Raw genomic sequence first — 19,113 nt, 5'->3', positions numbered from 1 at the left:
CAAGGAAAGCGAATAGAACCCTTTTATTTTCTAGCTTTCCCGGCTAACATTACCCTCTGTCCAGTTAACACCCGTGATACATACCTGGACAAGACCAAGCATATGAGGGGAAATGAAAACAGACTGTTTATTTCCTTCATAAAACCACACAAAGCAGTTACATCTAGTTCCATCGCAAGATGGCTAAGAACTACTCTTAAAGAGGCAGGAATCGACTCCTCTATATTCGGAGCCCATTCTACTCGTGGGGCGTCAGCCTCAGCTGCAGCCAGAGGTGAAGTTACTCTAGAAGAAATCCTAAAAGCAGCAAATTGGAGCTCAGAGTCAGTCTTCCAAAGGTTTTATCACAAAGAAGTGGATTGAGCGGCCTATGGAATAGCTGTCATTAATGACCAGAATAGCTTGGAAAGCTACAAACAACACAGTTAATATGTGAGACTGAGCCTTCTGAAATATAATTGTCAGAATGGCTAAGGCCACGAAGTGGCTGCAAGCTATTCTAGATGATATGAAGAAGGTGAAGTCGATCATATCAACTATCCACACCCACCCTCTCAATGGAAGATTAGGAGCTAATCAAAGGCCAAGGAAGATGGCTGAAGCAGGGGCTTATATAGTGAGGCAAGTGAGCGGATGGGCGGACCAAAAGTTATTAAAATTAGTTATTTCACTACAAATTAACTGTGAGTTAAGAAAACAGGCCAAACAGTTGATATGATCGACTTCACCTTCTTCATGTAATCTAGAATAGCTTGCAGCCACTTCGTGGCCTTAGCCATTCTGACAATTATAACAGTATTGTCATGCAACCCCACCCTTATTAAAACCAAACCACACCACTGGGTGTGATCTTAAGTAAAATCTACCTGTGCCTGGAACCACTTATGGTCATAGACTAGTACGTATGACTGGAATGGCGGTAGGTGGATTAGCAGTAGGATAAGTAATAGGAGTATGAGATATGGTAGCAGTATTGCTGTTAGTAGTGCTGCATGAATCAAGTAGTCTTTGTAAAAGCCATCATTATCAGATTTAGCTCTGTTTGCTTTTAAAAGAAGAATTATCAGTTTGGGCGCATGACACCATTAAAGTCATTGCGGTTAGCTTTGGTATGCCATTGGGTTTATAGAAAGAACCTGGTTCTCAGGGTTCCCAAGGGCTGAGAAATCCAAGATTTCACAGATTTTAATGGACTTTGGCAACTAAGAACCTGTGAAAGTTTTATCCTTATCTCAGATTCCTATAAAAAGTTATTCCAGTTTTTCGTGTCCCAAACTCAACTGGGATATAGTATAGCTTGTGAGCTTATTAATCTCACTTAGTTGATGTGAACATTTACCTTTTTTGAGTTTAGTCATACGTTTGAAGGCCTTATGCATTGATATTCATTGAAAAATTAATACCATATGATTCACATGTCAATTTTGTTTACTATTTAAATGAAAAGTACTAAAAGTGCATACCCTTGCCACACAAGCAATAGATTTATTTTGATGATTGATGAAAGGTGTGGCTATTAATAGACTAATTAATTGTATAGGTGTGGTTTGACTGGTTTCAAGTGCCAATATGGCTACGCATACACAGTTAGGCCTTCAAAAGCTTAAGGTTTTTTAAGTTGTAAAAGCTCTTTCGACACATTTAGTAGGCACTACTAGTTCCTTGCAGACTTCTTTCTACTCTAAGCCAGTTTCAGGATACTGGCTGCCTTTTCTACTGAGATTCAAGAGGCCGTATTTGACTTAGGACAGTTTTTACACTGTCATATTGTACCAAAGAAAGAGAAGTAAGGAAATCCCCTCATAAGCTTTGAGTGAAATGATGCTACCTTTCTTATGGTGGCACAACAAACTCTGCCACTGCTGTAACAAAAAAGTTACCCAGTTGAGTGCTCTTTACTTTGACTTTGCTAGCTTTTGCAACCTAAAAAAGTGAGTAGAAAGCTCTTAAAATGAAAAAAACAGTCTAATAAAGGCAAAAAAACTAGTCTTGAGTCTCTAGAGTTTTTATCCAGAGAGCAGGAGCCTCTTGTTCAGATTAGTTGTTTACACAAACACTGACAAATCAACTCATATACCCTTGCCCATATGCCTACACGTGGCAAGGGTAGTGAACAACTTTGAGGACATGGTGAAAACTTTCGATATACATATTAGTGTCAATACCACAACCAGCTCGATAAGCATATGCCCATTCCTCCTAATGTTCAACATATTCACTAGAAAAATTTTTGTAAAATCCTGGGTGATCTTTTGATATCATTGACATAAACTATTGAAGCAAAAATTGAATGAAGTTATGTCTCTTCTAATAGGACATAATGATGATGTTAAATTGCAATTTGCTGATTTTTATCATGTATCATTTCCTTTAACTTTCTTCTCCAAGATTCATCTATGTGCCATGTGCAGAGAGCTATTTAGGAGGATATTCACTTTCAAAAGTTTCAACCCATGTTTCTCTGCAAGATCTGACATAAACATTTTTGTGTTTAAATTACCAATGCTCATTTTCATTGCTAGTAAGAATTCCTTAAGCACCATTCAGTCTTCACAATTTGCTATATACAACATCCTACAGGTATTTCTTCATAGTATTCATCAACTACCATGATCGATGTTAACAGAAAGTTGTGCACAGTAGTTGAGTAAGTAGCATCCATACAAATTATATTATTTTGAAATATCTTTTACATGTCCTTTTAAAACTCTGACTGAATGCACAGTTGAAAATTGCTTGATTTAAGTGTAGGTATATCACCGCCAATTTCGTCTTGTGTCTTATGTAAAATAACTGGAGTATATGGTTGTGCTTTCAATTCTTCCACCCATATTCTAACACTAGTTCTATCATTAGCATGATGCTGTGTACCAGAAATGTTGTACTGAGATTGAATGTTCTGAATATCCTTTAGTGTTACAAATTGCCAGGGGCGGATTTAGGGGGGTGCTGAGGGTGCTTGAGCACCCCCATTAGTCTGAAGAATCAACATTTTTTTTTCTGCATCCATAAATTAAGGGGAAGGGCTTTAAAATTATTGTTATGATGTTATTATTAATAATTTAATCAACTGTTATTGTTAGCACGTGTATGCTTATATGGTTTCTGTTGATACCAGCTGATAAGTGGCTTCATAGCTTGTTTTTTGGTTTAAAATTGCTCAGGATGTCTTTGCTAAATTACTTTTCCAGGTTAAATGATTCAAACAGGTACTAAAATGAAATCATAACTAGAAACAATGTAGAAAATTCAAGGGCTCAGCCTCATAGATTATTAGCTGAAAAAAAGCAGAATCTCTACCTTAAGTTGCTGCTAGAAAGCTCCTGACTTGTTTTTTACTTTAAGCCTTGCTACACTGACCATAAGATATAAATAGGCTGGCCAGTTTAGTGCAGTCAGTGACAAAGGTGACATTTGTTTGATTTTCACAGTTTATCTCAACAAAAAGAAGTTTCATAGTTACTTAATTGCACCTGTAACCTTTTCAAGTAGTTGGAGAAGTCTTTGGACGGTGTTTTTGCCTTATCTTGTTGCTAGGAAGTAGGAAAATCATGACTTCTGATTCCTGTGTGATGATCGCCTCTTCTTTTCATTTGGCCACTCCCACTTTTAATGAAATATTGAAATTTAGAATTTTTTGCACTGCAAGGCATGTGCGGATATATAGAGGAGATACGGAATACATACGTGTACATACAAACAAACTCTACTCATCTTAGTGGGCTTTGCCCAATTAATTCAAATATGATCTAGCCCATGTATAATTTATATAGTAATGAAACTGAGCCTGATAATGAAACACAGCAGTCACTAAATGAGGCTAGTCACTGTCAGACTGAGACCCCGCAGGCCTTTGATGATGAACAATCTACCAGCTCACAGGATCCTCCAACTCCATTATCTGAAGGTCTTCCACCTGTTAAGCAACCAAGGGTTTGTCACACTGATCTTGGAACATTTCTACCAACTGTATCAGCTGGTCGTACTGCTGTGACGGATCATGATAAGTTTTGTCTAATTGAGGAACATTTTGTACCTGAGCCATCATGCAAGTTTCCACCAGGTTCCAATTGGCGTGCTTTTCAATACCGTTGGCTCACCAGATATCAATTGTTACGATACAGTGAGCATGATAATGGGGGTTATTGTTTACCATGTGTCTTGTTCTATGTACCAAGAAATAACCTCCATTCTGATCCTGGAGTGATGAAGCCCCTCAAAATTTTCAGAAAGCCCTGGAAATTTTCAGTAAACAAAGAAATTCCATAGGTTTTCTGTAATAAAAATGAGTGAGTTCGTGATGACCAATCAGCAGCCTAGTATACAATGTCAACTTAGCCAGGCCAAAGCAGATATGATAGCTTCTAATCGTCAGAAACTTGCATCCATTGTTGAAACTATTCTTTTATGTGGATGACAGAACATCTCACTTTGTGGGCATTGTGATAGTCTCCACAATTTTGAGCACAATCCATCTGCACAACACGGCAACTTCTTGGCACTTTTACAATTTAGAATAGCAGCAGGGGATACAGTCCTGAAAGAACACCTGCTGAGTGGCTCTGTAGTTAAGAGGAATGCGACATACACATCTTATCGTATTCAGAATGAAATTCTTGATATCCTAGGCAATATAATTACACAAAAGATTGTCACCAAAATTGAAATGGCTTCCTATTATAGTATTATCATTGCAGACAAAGTTACTGACTGCTCAAACAAAGAACAACTTGCTATTGTTTTGAGATGCGTGAATGCTGACGACAATGTCATACATGAGGACTTACTGGCTTTTTTAGAATGTGACAGTGGAATCACTGGAAGTGCTCTGTCTCAAAAAATCATTTCATTTTTGGTTTCTTTGGGATTAGATCTTTCCAAGCTACGTGACCAAGCTTATGATGGTGCTGGCAATATGTCGGGTAGCCTTAAGGGTACAGCAGCTTTAATATTCAAGGACCATCCTTTAGCTCTCTACCTTCATTGTGCTTCTCACAACCTAAACTTGGCTGTTGTTAAGTGCCTGGATGAGAGAAGTATTAGCAATATGATCGGGACTGTTGAAAAAGTTTCGATTTTTTTCTCTGCACATCCAAAAAGGCAAAGAAAACTTGAGGATAGCATAGACAACACGTTGCCTGCTGGCACACTTCCATCAAGAGTCAAGAAGCTTAAAGACTTGTGTCGTACTCGGTGGGTGGAAAGGATAGATGCCTTAGATTGGTTTTGGAAGCTACTTCCATGTTTGGTTTCATGTTTTGAAGCAATTTCCAATGAAGGTTCCAGTAAATGGAGTAGACTCCTTGACAGATGCCAACACCCTTTCTCTGGCCATCACAACAACTGAATTTCTGAGTGCTTTGGTTATTACAAGTGCTTGCTTAAGCTATCTCATGCCCCTCACTAAAAGCCTTCAGTCTGAAGCCCATGAATTAGATCAAGCAGTTTCAGAGGTAAATAGCTGTGTATCAGTCTTTCAAAATCTATGAAAAGATGTTGATAAAAAATCATGATAGGTGGTTTTCAGGGATACAGCAACTAGCTACCTCTACTGGCATAGAACTATCACTTCCTAGATTGTCGATGTCAGACACAACGTAGTAATATCCCATCGCAAACACCAAAAGAGTACTATCGGCAAACTTTCATGATACCTTTGTTAGACTACATCATATCAGAAATGACAAGTCGTTTTGACAAGCATCAACAGCTTGCTTTATCTGGACTAGTCTTAATTCCATCAGTTTTAGTGAAAAGGTCATTGGATGAGGCTACAACTCAAATAGTGGATGTTGGTAAAATGTACACTGATGATCTTCCTTTTCCTTCTTGTCTGCATGGTGAAGCACACACATGGCACCTTAAATGGACTGAAGAAAACAGCCGTGGCAGTGCCTTTCTCCCAACCACACTGGAAACAACTTTGCCACATGCCACTTCAATGTTTCCAAACATTACAGAACTACTACGTATCCTCTGCACTTTACCAGTCACCTCCTGTAGTGCTGAACAATCGTTTAGCGGGCTCAAAAGAATCAAGACCGCTATGAGATCCAAAATGGGGAATGATCGTCTCACGTCTAATGCTCTTCTTCACTTGCACAGGGATGTTTCAGTTGAGGTACCTACAGTCATAAATGAATTCGCTAAGCTACATCCGACAAGATTGGAAGTTGGAAATATCCTGTCTGATAACTGAAACATTGTTTAGAACTGTTTAATCAATTTGATCAATAAACAATAATTATAATGATTATTGTAAGTTATGCCTACTGCGTTATAATACTGTTACATAGTGCATTTTGATGGTGCTAGCACCGCCAAAATGGGCGAGGTCTAAAATTTCACGGCGCGCTTTGCGTGCCACTTGCACAGAGCACCCCATCTTCTGAATCCTGCAACCGCCCCTGAATTGCTGATGCTTGATTTCATGAACATTGCCAGCACTATATCTGATGTCATCAAGTACCTTATTTCCTTGATATCTTTTTGCCCTTGAATTCTATTTGCCCTTAAATTACCTTAAAGCCACTTATTATTTAAGTAGACAATTATTTAAGTAGACAAATATTTGCGATCAATTTTGATAATGGTATTGACTTAAAGTGTACTAATTTTTGTGATTTAGCTCATTTTAAAAATTAGCATAACTATTAATAAACATCAATTATTAATAATTGTAAGTACTAATTTTTACTATTTCAAAGCCACTAGCAAAAAACACAAAAATCAGTACTCGCAAATAATAGTTGTCTTAAGGTATATCCGCACCATTAAGAAGGCTGAATGAAATAATATTTACCCTTGAATTATTACCGCATCTTGCGCTTGCATAATTGCACACGTAGCTGTAGAGGAATCCCAAAAAGTTCAGATAGCTTCTGATAAAATGGAGCTGAAGGTATTAGTCTTCACCCTTGAGTACTATTTGCCCCTGTATTGCACCCGCAGTGCTCTTAATGCTGAAATTAATAGTCCCCACAGATAGAATTTTAGGAATTATGGTATTTTCTTCAGATCAAACCCTCGTGCAACTTAGCAGCAATATTTCTCTTAAGATTCTGATATTCTTCAAGTGTACCAATTACTCTATGACTGCAATGTACTCTACATGCACCATTTTAGCTTAGTTTTTAGTAGCTTTTATGTGCGGTACACTCTGTGTCAACCTTGCGTGAGCCTTGAATCTTCAGTCAACCTGCATGAGCTCTAAATCTTCAGTTGTCAAATATGGGAGGCTTTTTCTTTGTAACAACCAGACCTATGATAATGATAGTTATGCTTCTTTTTATTTTTTGATGTAGATGGCTGAGGTGCAGGTTGTAGAACAAAAAAGAATTATTTTACTTCTTCATTGGGTGTTCATTTCAAGAAATCAAATAATCCTGTAAAATCTTGCTCCGAAACTTTAATATTCTGATTATGAGTAACATTCAAATGGCCAATGAATCCATTTAAGTTGACAAGCCTATCATTATAGTCACCGTAATGAAGCTTATATAAACCATCACAAAATAGAATCACCTACAATCACACAGTACATTTAATAGAACCATTTTCTTGTTTGGAATGCTTTTACTCTACATGATGAGAGAGGCTGGAACTGACAGAAGACTACTCCACATACCTCCCAAGGCTTGCACTTAGAAGGAGATGCCATTTTATTAAAAGTCTCAACCAGAGCCACACCTATTTTTTCTATCCAAGAATAAACAAGAATTTAAAAATGTTAATATTCTGTCATAAGTTGCATGTAAGCATATTGAGTAGTTGAGATGAAATTAATTAAAAAATTATGAGTGTTCTTAGTACAAGTAGGACTAGCATATATTGTAATCATGTATTGCTTGAGTCAAATGATATAATTAAATTCATAGGTCGAGGAAGGAATGAGATAAATCTTGACCAGGGAGACATACCATAAAATAATTCTGCAGCAGTGCAGTGAAGATGAACACATATGCTAAGTAATACCAGTGGAAGAGAGTTAGCCATGAAGAGTCAGTGTGAGCTGAGCTCCTTTCAGTTGCCACGGAAACGTTTCACAAGACCATTCGGTTTGTGGCAGTATGCGATAATTTAAATACATGTAGTACCTATAAGTGTCATGCAAGATCACATTCAAATTGACCTCCGCATTTGGTAGTGATAAAGGATGGGACTCCAAACTTTGAAATCCATTCAGATTTGAGAGAACAAGCTACCAAAAGAGCAGTGAGAGTAAATGCATCTGGCTATCAAGTAAATCAATCATTGCAAGTGAGTAGATATGTTTTGACCATTGGAAAGAGTAATGGGGCCGACAATAATGCAATCAAATCATAAATGAGGTATGCAAAAAGGGAAAAAAAGCACCAAATTACTTTAGACCATTGACAAGGGAGACATTAATGAGTCAATTTTTTGATAATAGAGTTAGTTTTGAGTTACACAACTTGGATTGAATTAGTTTCTGAGTGGCTTTTTAATGCCTAGATGATAAAGTCAGCGAAGCATCAAAAACTAATTGTCTGAATAAGGGTGTGGTGCTTTATGAGCAATGTCATTGACAACAGACTGTGTAGAATGAGGATGAGGGAAAGGTTGTACATTGAGAGTGATTTGGAGACACAGTAAAGAGAAACACACCATTATGAGCAGCAGCCATGTCTTCTAAATTAACAATAGGAGGAAGTGAACTGGCATTGAGTTGTACTTTGGGCAGTGCATTAGCAACTTGTCCTGTATGTGATGATTCATGAAAGATTGAAAGCGATGAGAGAAATGATGTGCTACTATTACTGGGTAGCTATAGTAACCTTCTACTCTCTTAGGTAAACAGCTTTTTTACTTCATCATCTTAGTAAGGTTTTTTCGGTCACATTTAGCAAGTACACACATTAAATAAAATCAATTCCTATCATCTGCACTTCATGTGATAAAGAAACCTAGCATTCTAAATATGGCAAACAAGTCAAGCTTTGCTTTATTCCAGTATGCTGGGAAACCATGTATATTAAGCATAAATGCATATCAATTTTTCTGAAAGCTCCGGGTTTTCACTTAAATCTCCATTTAATAATTCACCGGCAGTGATACGCTTTGTGCTCTCCAATGATAATGATCTTATTCGCATTGCAATTGATACATAATTACGTTATCTCATCTTTTCAAGTAAATTTGCCTACCATAGTACATATGAAATATTACTAGAATAACGATTATCAGCATTAAGTAAACGAGATTGAATATAATCAGTAAATGTTAATGGTGGGTCTCTTGCTGTATAATGTCCATTGATTCCATTTGGAAATAGACATGGAAATGCTATTTTTATGATACATTTCTAATGAAGTCAATGGCTTCTAAATTTGGTAGCGTATGATTTGTTCTGCATGATGCTCAATGCTAGTACCTTGCTGATTCTCATTATTATTGTCAGAAGTCATTGCTATCTATAGCCAAGGGCTTCCTCACTGCAAATAGGGTTCTAGTACTAGTAGATGTGCTTGATTGTGTGGTGTTAGCACAAGCAATGTTTGTACTAGTACTACCTCTAGCACTCTCAGGCCCACTACTGGTACTTGCTGTTTGATCACTAGTTGGAACAGAGACTGTAGCACTTGTGCTTTCCGGTGGCTTAACTAACATAACTCCATCACTATTTAGTGGCCTAGGCAAGGAATTAAATACTTCAGACACATTTGCAGGAAAGTAATGGTATGGCTAGCCAGGGCTCATTGATCCAATAAAAACACTATTAGCTTCATAAAAGCTTGCACTCTTGTAATTAGTCTCTGTTCCATAGAGTTCAAATTGGATAGTTCTTGTGAGATTTCATCAACATGCAAATTATTTGTTGTAGCAAATGGAGGGATTTTCCTTTCTTTATATGACATACATTTACTGTAAACATCAACACTAGATTCTACATCTTCAATAGCCAATAAAGCTTATAACTGTGTATCATTAATATACGCATGATAATGTTGTTGTAATACATTATGTATTTTACTCAAATCAACCAATGATACACCTTTTGGGTAGCACAGATGCTCACATGTACAGCATATGCTGGTTGGAATTAAGAACTTTTCTTCTGAAATTTTTAAGGTCCTTTGGTGGCAACTCTTGCTGACTTACACTTTCTGGTGAGGGAGCCGGAGGTGGTTGATTAGCCAACAATTCTCCATGATACTCACTCTTTGATTTGTTAAGCTCTCTGTTTTTGGAAAAAAGAAACAAATCATGAGAAATCAGTAGAACATAAAACATTTTAAAGAGAACTTAAAGGATAAAACTATGTCTGATACATCACTATTAATATGAACCATACCATGAAACTGAGAAAAAAAACAAATAGTGAGAAGTCAGTAAAACATTAAATATCATTTGAAAAAAGTTTGAACCATTATAGCAGAAAAACAAATAGTGAGAAGCAAGTAGTACATAAAACATTTTAAAACAAAACTTAAGTGATAGAACAAAGTCTGATGAGATACTACTGGTATAAGCCATGTTATGAAACTGAGAAAAGAAGAAACAAATAGTGATAAGTCAGCAGAACATGAAACAATTTAAAAATAACCTCAAAAATAAGAATTCAGTCCAATCATTTACTTGCAGTATTTTTATGCTATTCTATGAATCTGAGAAAAGAACACTGAGAAAAAGTAGCACATAAAACATCATTTTAAAACCAAATTTAAGTGATAGAACTAAGTTTTATCATTCACTCCTGGTAAAAAATATAATCATGAAATTAAGAATAGAAGAAACAAATAGGAGTATATAGAACATTAAATTTTAAATCAACTTTAAATGACGAAAACTTCATCTGATCAGTCACTCCTAGTATATATCATGCTATAAAACTTAGTAAAGAAACAAATAGTAATAAGTACAACATGACACATTTAAAAACTAAACTAATATGAGAAGAACTCAGACTGATCAGTCACTCTTGGAGAATACCATTATATGAAAATGAATAAGAACTAAAGTTTGATCAGTCACACTTTGTACATACCATTCTATGAAACTGAGCAAAAAATAGAGAGAAGCCTGTAGTACATAAAACGACATTTTAAAACCTAACGTAAATGATAAAATTAAGTTTGATCAGTCACCCTTGGTTTTAAAATTGACAGAAGAAACAAGCATTTTAAATCTGAGTTTAAATGATAGAACTAAGTTTGATCAGTCACTTTTGGTTTGAACAATTTATGAAACTGAGAGGAAAAACAAATAGTAAGCCTGCTGTACATATAAAATTATTATCCGATTTTATGATAGAACTAAGCTTAATTCATCATTCTTGGTTACCTGACTTTGAAACTCAAAATAGAAAAAATAGTGAAGCCAGTATAGTAGCACATAAACAGCTTTTTACATTTTAACTTAAATGATAAAACAAAGTTTGATCAGTCACTCTTGCTATAACCATTCTATGAAACTGAAAAAAGCAAATTGTGAGAATACTGTAGTACATAAAACATCATTTTAAGGCCAAACTTAAATGATGAAACTAAGTTTGATCTGTCACCTTGGGTTGAACAATTCGATGAAAGAAACAAGTAGTGTGAACCCAGTAGTACATAAAACAACATTTTAAAGCAAATTTTACATACTAAGACTAAGTCTGATTAGTGACTACTGGTATAAATGATACTATGAAACTAAGTAAAAATGAAACTAAATAGTGAAAAGTGCAGCAAAAAACCAATTTTAAAACAAGATGATATAGAACTCAAGACTCATGAGTCATTACTGGTATCAACCATACTATATAACTCAAAAAAGAAAGAAATAAAGAAAAGTGAATAGTACATAAATATCATTTTAAAACAAAATTTACCTGATAGAACTGTTTTATTAGGTATTCTTGGTATAAACCATCCTATGAAACTGAAAGAAGAAACGAATAGTGAGAAGCCTGTAGTACATGAAAATTTTTAAAATCCAAACTTGAATGATAGAAATAAGTTTGATCAGTAACTCTTGCTAAAGCCATCAATGAAACTGAAATAAAAGAAACAAATTGTGAGAAGCCTGCAGCACATAGAACATTTTAAGTCTATTTGATCAATTCTATAACTGAGAAATGAAACAAATAATGAGAATCCAGTAGTACTAATACAAAATTTTAAAACAAGTTTAAAATGATAGGTTTAAGTCTGATAATTCACTACTGGTATACTATGAAACTGAGAAACAGTGTGTCAGTAGTAGTAAATAAACTTCATTTTAAACTAGACTAAAACGATATAAACTCTGATTTATCAGTCACTCCTGGTATCAACTATACTATGAAACTAGGATCCATAATGTGGAGGGCGGGGAAAGATGAGTAGGGTTGCAAGATGCCCACACTTATGGACTCCTGTATAAAACAAAATAAACAGTGAAAGGGTTTAGTTTTTAACCAATTTCTAATGATTTAAAACTAATTTTAATCAGTTACTCCTGGTATGCACTATGCAATGAATCTGAGAAAGGAAGAAACAAATAGGGAGGAGTAGAACATGAACTATCATTTGAAAAACTAACCTTAAATGATAAGTACTCAGGCAGATCAGTCACTTTTAGTATTTATACTTTGAAACTTAGAAAAGAAGAAAAAACTGAGAAATTAGTAGTACATGAAACATCATTTGAAACCAAATTTAAATAATAAGAACAGGGTTTGATTATAATACAATAGAAGAAAAAAGGGAGTAGTATATAATCATTGTTTTACAATGTACATCTAATGATAAGAACTCAGTCTAATCAGTCATAAAACTGAGTAAAAATAAATGACAAGGAAGTACAACATGAAACATTATTTTAAAACCAGACAAAAATGAAAAGAACTTGGACTGATCAGTCATTACTGCAATATACCATTTTGTAATGATTTAACTTGTTCTAATCAGTTACTGCTGGAATACACTATACTAAGAACCTGAAAAATAAAAAACAATGGGAAGGGAGTTGAACATAATTTTTTTTGAAACTAACCTGAAATGAACTAATTGTAATCAGTCACTCCTGGTGTAAAGCATATTATGAAAGTAAGTGAAAACAAATAGCGAGACGTGAGTAGGACATGAAACATCATAATATTAAAACCAAATGTAAATAATGGTTTGATCACTTACTGCTGGTACAACTATACTATGAGAATAAACAAAAAGTGAGAATTAAGTAGTACATGAAACGTCATGTAAACCTACCTTAAATAATAAGAACTCAGTCTGATCAGTCACTCCTGGTATACTAAATACGCTGTGAAACTGACCACAGAGAAAATAGAAATGAGAAGCTAGTACTACATCAACCACTATTTGAAAATCAAGCCCAAATGATAAAAACTCAGTCCAATCATACTATGAAAGTGGGAAAAATGAAACAAGTAGAAAGAAGTGGAACATGAAGCATCCAATTTTTAAAATTAAAACTCAGTCTGATCAGTACGCTACTCTCGGTATTGACCTTACTATGAATCGAAAAACCATTAGTAAAAAGTAAGTAGTACAGAAAACATCATTCAAAAACCAAAGTAAAAAAATACTCAATCAGTCTCTCCTGGTAATTTAAACTACACTTTGAAAAAAAAACAAATAGTATAAAATGAGTAGAACAGGAAACATTAAAACATGCTTCAAATGATAAAACTCAGTTTGTGAAACAGGCTGAGCTTCAGGAAAATCAAGGACTCATTCAGGATGACTTAACATCAAGTTTGAGTCTGCCACAGAGAAAGGTGCGTTTAGTCATCATTTAGAAGATTTTCAATCCTTGCTATCTAAGAAGCTAGATAGCCTGTGCTCATGCTCGGTGCTCATGCTCGTGCTCGGCTCATGCTCATGCTTGTGCTCATGCTCGGTGCTGTAGCAATCATCACGTAAGGTGGAGCAGTGGTTATATTCTGCACATGCTCGTTTAAATGATAAAACTGAGTTTAATCAGTCATTCTAGTATAAACTATACTATGAAACTGAGAATAAAAGAAACAAGAAGTGACAAGTCAGTAGTACATGAAACATTTTGAAACCCACATGAAATGATAAGAACTCATTCTGATAAGTTATAGCAGTATTCACGATACTAAGACACTATGAAAGAAGAAACCAATTGTAAGAAGTAGTATATGAAGCATTATTTAAAAACCGAACTTAAATCATACAAACTCAGTCTGATCAGTGACTCCTTGTATAAATACCTTACTATTAAACCTAGACAAGAAGAAACAATTAGTAAAGTCAGTACAACATGAAACATTATTTAAACCAGACTGAAATCATGAGAACATGATCAGATTGATCAGTTACTACTGCTATAAACCATTCTATCCAACTAAGAATTGAATAGGAACAAAAATTGAAGAGCCAGTAGTACACAAAACATTTTAAAACCAACCTCAAATGATAACATGGTCTGATCAGTCGTGCCTTGTATCATATCTACAATACTATTAAACTGAGTAAAGAAGAATCAAAATTGAGAAGTAAGAACTACATAAAACATTGTAAAAGCAAACTAATATGATAAGAGCTCTGTCTGATCATACTATGAATGTGGGAAAAAAAGAAACAAATAGTTAGAAGTAGCACATAAAACACTAAACTTCTGATTAACACTCAGTCTCATCAGTTACCCTATAATAAGAGCTCAGTTTGATCAGTCACTATGGTATATAAACTACACTATGAAATTAGAAAAACAACAAAAAAATAAAGCAAGATGAATAAAACATAAACCAAAACTTCAAAGACAAACCTTAAATAATAACTCAATCTATTTTAGTCCTGGTATAAAGTATAGTATTAAAGTAAGATAAAAGAAACAAGTACTAAAAAGTCAGTAATATAGGGTTAAAAACCTCAAATCATAAGAACTGTCTGATCAGTCACTTCTGATATTTACCATTACTAAAAAAGAAATAAATAGTGAGAGGTAAATACTACATGAAACATTTTCTAACCAACTTCCATTGATTAAAGTTAGTCTACTATGTAACTGAGGAAAGAAGAAACAAAGTGAGAATTAGAACATAAAACATTACTTCAAAACTTACCTCAAATGATAAAAACTCAGTCTGATCAGTCACTTTTAGAGTTTTAAACTATACTATGAAATTGAGAAAAGAAAAAATTGTGAGAAGTACATAGAACTTTTAAAAATAAAAGATGATAGAACTAAGTCTGATCAGTCACTCCTGGTATAATGTATGCTATGAAACTGAGAAAAGAACAAATAGTAGGAAGTACGTAACGGTATATGAAATATTTTAATAAAACCTCAACTCGTTGAATGCACTCGGGCTCATACAATGAAAATGGGAAAAGGAACAAATATTGACGAGTGAGTAGTATACATTAAATGTCATTTCAAAACCAATTTCACATGATAAGAACTCAGTCTGACTAAATGCTCCAATATACACCATCTTAGGTAAAAACAGAGTTATAAGTGAGAACAAGAAACATCAAGTTAGAACTATGCAGCCTCAAATGACACTAAGCTATATAATCAGTCACTTCTGGTGTAATTTAAGGTAAACTATGAAACTAAGAAAAGAAGGAAAAATAATGAGAAGTAAAATAAATACAAAGCATCATTTTAAAAGCTAAACTCAAAAAAGAACTCAGTCTGATCAGTCACTCCTAGCAGTTTGAACTATACTATGACAATGAGAAAGAAGAAACAAATACAGAGAAATCAAAAGAACATGAAGCATCATTCTAAAACAAAATTTAAATGACAAAACCCGAGTCTGTTCAATCAATTCTGGTATAAAGTGCACAATGATACTAAGATAAGATGAAAAGTACATTAAACAAATCATTTCAAAAATGAAATTTTAATGATAAAGAACTCAGTCTAATCAGTCACTCTTGGTGTAAAGTATACTATGAAAGTCAAAACAAATAAGTGTACATTAAACATCATTTTTAAATTTAGCCTCTAATAATAAGAACTAAGTCTGATCAGTCACTTTTGGAATTTTAAACAAAACCATGCATCTGAGGAAAGAAGAAACAAGTTCTGCAAAATCAGTAGTACCTGAAACATTAAAAAGAAACCAAACTAAAATAATAGAACTAAGTCTGATGAGTCACTTGTGGTATTAACTATGCTTGAGAACTAAGAAGAAATAGCAAGAAGTCAGTAATACATGAAACATTTTAAAACCAACCTTAAATGATAAGAACTGTCACATCGGTCACCACTGAGTAGAATAGAAACCAACACTGGAAGGACAACATGAATCATCTTTTTCCAACCAACGTTGAATGATAAGAACAGTCTGATCATACTAAAAATGTGGGAAAAAGAGAAACAAATAGTAAGATGTGAGTGGTACATAAAACATCTTAACTAGCTTCTAATGACAAACTTAGCTACTTCTGGTAGAAACTATACTTTGAAACTGAAAAAAAGAAAAAGTTAAAAGTAGAACATGAAACATGATTACCAAAACTAACCTCAAATAATTAGAACTCAGTCTCATCAACCACTTCTATTAGTCTATAATATTTGTCAACCAAGGCAAGGCCTGATTTTACATTTGCTGTTTCAAATGTGAAATTGTCTAAGCCAACAAAAGGTCATTGGGTTGCTGGTAAGAAAATCATTAGATAGCTACAAGGCGTTAGAAACTGGTTTGAAGGACTGATATGATGGCTCTAACACAAGTACATGTAACATGTATTGGTTATTCTGATTCTGGAGGTGACACCTCTGGTGACGTTTTCAAATACGAGGTACTAGAATTAGTTAAAGAAGCAAACCAGTGTTGCGCTCTCTACTGCTAAGGCTGAAAACAGAGAAAACAAGAAACAATAAAATGAGTAGTATATGAAACATAATGCATTTTGAAAACAATCCCAAATGACAAGAACACTAAGTCTGATTTGTCAATCCAGGTATATACGTATATAGTATGACTGAAAGTGAGTAATAAAGAAACATCATGAGAAGTAAGCTCTACGTCAAACATTTGAAACCCAACCTTAAATTATAAGAACTCAATCTGATCTATAAAAGTGAAAGAAATGAATGGGTGAAGTGAGTAGTACATGACAATTCTTCTTTCAACCATGTCTTATGAAAGAAATTTACCAATCTGTTACTCCTGGTATACACAATACCATGAAACTGCATGAGAAATAAAAAACAGTGTAAGTAGACCATAAAACATCTTTCAAAATTAACCTCAAATGATATATAATACCCAGTTTCATAAGTCACTACTCATAGCTTGAACTGCACTACAAAACTGAGAAAAGAGGAAACTAATAGTGAGAAGTACTACAGGAAACATCATTTAGAAACCAACCTCAAATGACAAGAACTCAGTTTGTGTTTAAACTATAGTTTGAAACTAAGAAAAGGAGAAAGAAATGGTATGAAATCAGTATGCATTCAACATTACTAAAACCAACCTAAAATAATAAGAAATCAGTTTGATCAGTGACTCCTGCTATAAACCAAACTATGAAACTGAGAAAGATTAAATGGTAAGAGTCAATAGTGCATAAAGCATCATTTCAAAGAGAAAATTAAATTGTAAAAACTCAGTCTCTCTAGTCTTACTTGTATGAACCATTTTTAATAACCAGGGCCCTCTGGGAACCTCTAAAAGGAGAAAGGGGGTTTGGAAATATTGCAGGGGCCACTCCCCTAAGCCCGACTGTAGAGTTAGTGACCATGATAATGTGAATTTAGTAATTTGTTGTGGAGTGGTGAGGCAACTCCCAGCAAACTAGGCTCAAAACTGGTAAAAACCCCACGGCTAGTCAGAATCACAGGCAAAGTGACCTTAATGACAGAATAACAGCAGCCCAACAGATGGTATGAGACGTGTAGTGGAGTTGGAATTCCACTAATTGCTAATCTTAAAATGGCTAGTGCTGGACCAACCCTGGCTCAAAGGCAGATGGGTTACCAATGTGATTGGAATCCCAAGATGAGAGGGAACTGATCCCTGAAGCCCCCCCGGAGGGTCAAAATAATGCGTTTACCAGTTCTATGCTACTAAATATACACTGACCCCGTGGGTTTAACAAAACAAATACAGTAGAGCCCCTCCCAATGGACACTCCTGAATTACGGATACCATTGATTTACGGACAGCAGTTGTACAACAAAACGCCCTTCCTACTGTTGCTGTACAAAAGTCCCCCTGAAAAATGGACCCCCAAAATACAGAATATACACTTTTAGAAAAACGGAATGATGTTGCTGTGTTAAAGTAACCCCTCTTAAACGGACAGTGGGTGTGGTCCTGATGATCAATGGGTTAAATAATTGATTTAGATCTAATTGTTGTTATAATGGCAATTATTATGCATAAGATATTATTATTAAAAAAAATGACATATCAATAAATATTAATATAATTCTAATACTCAATGAATCTCATGATTCCGGAAATGAAGAGGTAGGTGAGGAACAACAGAGTCATTTTGAGAATAGTCTGGCTGGTCCAGACTCTGCTACGCGGGAGGGTCTGGTGCAATGTCCACTCCAGTCTTGTTCTGCATGATCAGCAATAAAACGCGCCTACACAGTTATACGTCATAGAGCGTTCCTGATAGTCATGTGATTCAAGAACACGTGAAAGCACGTAAGTATGGCAGCTGTGGACAGGATTCAGTCTTGTGTAGAAGAGGCTGCAGGTATTCTTGGCTACACAAGCCTTAAATCTGAACAGCAATACATCATAACTAAATTTCTAAAGGAGAGATGTTTTTGCTGTCTTACCCACAGGGTATAGTAAGACTGCTTGCTTCACCTGTCTACCTAGAGCTTTTGATAAATATGAAGAGAGAACTGTTGAGAACAAGGCCATAATTGTAGTTTTTAGGCCTTTGACGGCACTAATTTGTGACTAAGTGGAAGACCTGATTCGTTGCAATGTATCAGCAGGCTATATTGATTCAGAGAGTACACAGGAGGTGAAGAAGAATGTTGCTGAAGGAGTTTATAGCATTGTATTTATGAGCCCGGAACAACTGGTGGATCGATCGAGAAGGTTGTTTTCCAGTAGGATCTACAAGTCACATCTTGTAGGTTTAGTCATTGATGAGGCTCACTGTGTGGTGAAATGGTAAGTTTTAAAATAAAAAGTGCACTAATACATAA

At 35.0% G+C, this 19,113-nt stretch overlaps 2 protein-coding genes across 2 annotated transcripts; both read left to right on the top strand.

Annotated features, from left to right (window-relative positions):
• Positions 1-3,756: 3,756 nt before the first annotated feature.
• On the top strand, positions 3,757-5,347 carry LOC100638670 (uncharacterized). The gene is made up of 2 exons (XM_020004192.1): positions 3,757-4,052; positions 4,450-5,347. The coding sequence occupies exons 1-2, from the start codon at positions 3,757-3,759 to the stop codon at positions 5,345-5,347; spliced, it is 1,194 nt and encodes a 397-aa protein (XP_019859751.1).
• A 333-nt stretch (positions 5,348-5,680) lies between these two features.
• On the top strand, positions 5,681-6,199 carry LOC105311854 (52 kDa repressor of the inhibitor of the protein kinase-like). Its single transcript, XM_011411131.1, has one exon. The coding sequence runs from the start codon at positions 5,681-5,683 to the stop codon at positions 6,197-6,199; it is 519 nt and encodes a 172-aa protein (XP_011409433.1).
• The last annotated feature ends 12,914 nt before the right edge of the window (positions 6,200-19,113 follow it).

Source organism: Amphimedon queenslandica, unplaced genomic scaffold (assembly GCF_000090795.2).
Source record: "Amphimedon queenslandica unplaced genomic scaffold, v1.1 AMPQUscaffold_13512, whole genome shotgun sequence".
In the NCBI taxonomy this organism is placed as follows: Eukaryota; Metazoa; Porifera; class Demospongiae; order Haplosclerida; family Niphatidae; genus Amphimedon; species Amphimedon queenslandica.
Note: the sequence above shows the minus strand (reverse complement) of the source record. Positions and strands in the feature narration are given on the sequence as shown.

Bases quoted from the DNA above. Each gene is read 5' to 3' on its own strand.
- LOC100638670 (XM_020004192.1), top strand. From the start codon at position 3,757: ATGTATAATTTATATAGTAATGAAACTGAGCCTGATAATGAAACACAG. The intron at 4,053-4,449 runs GTTTCCACCAGG...GCATTGTGATAG, and splicing joins GTACCTGAGCCATCATGCAA to TCTCCACAATTTTGAGCACA.
- LOC105311854 (XM_011411131.1), top strand. From the start codon at position 5,681: ATGACAAGTCGTTTTGACAAGCATCAACAGCTTGCTTTATCTGGACTA.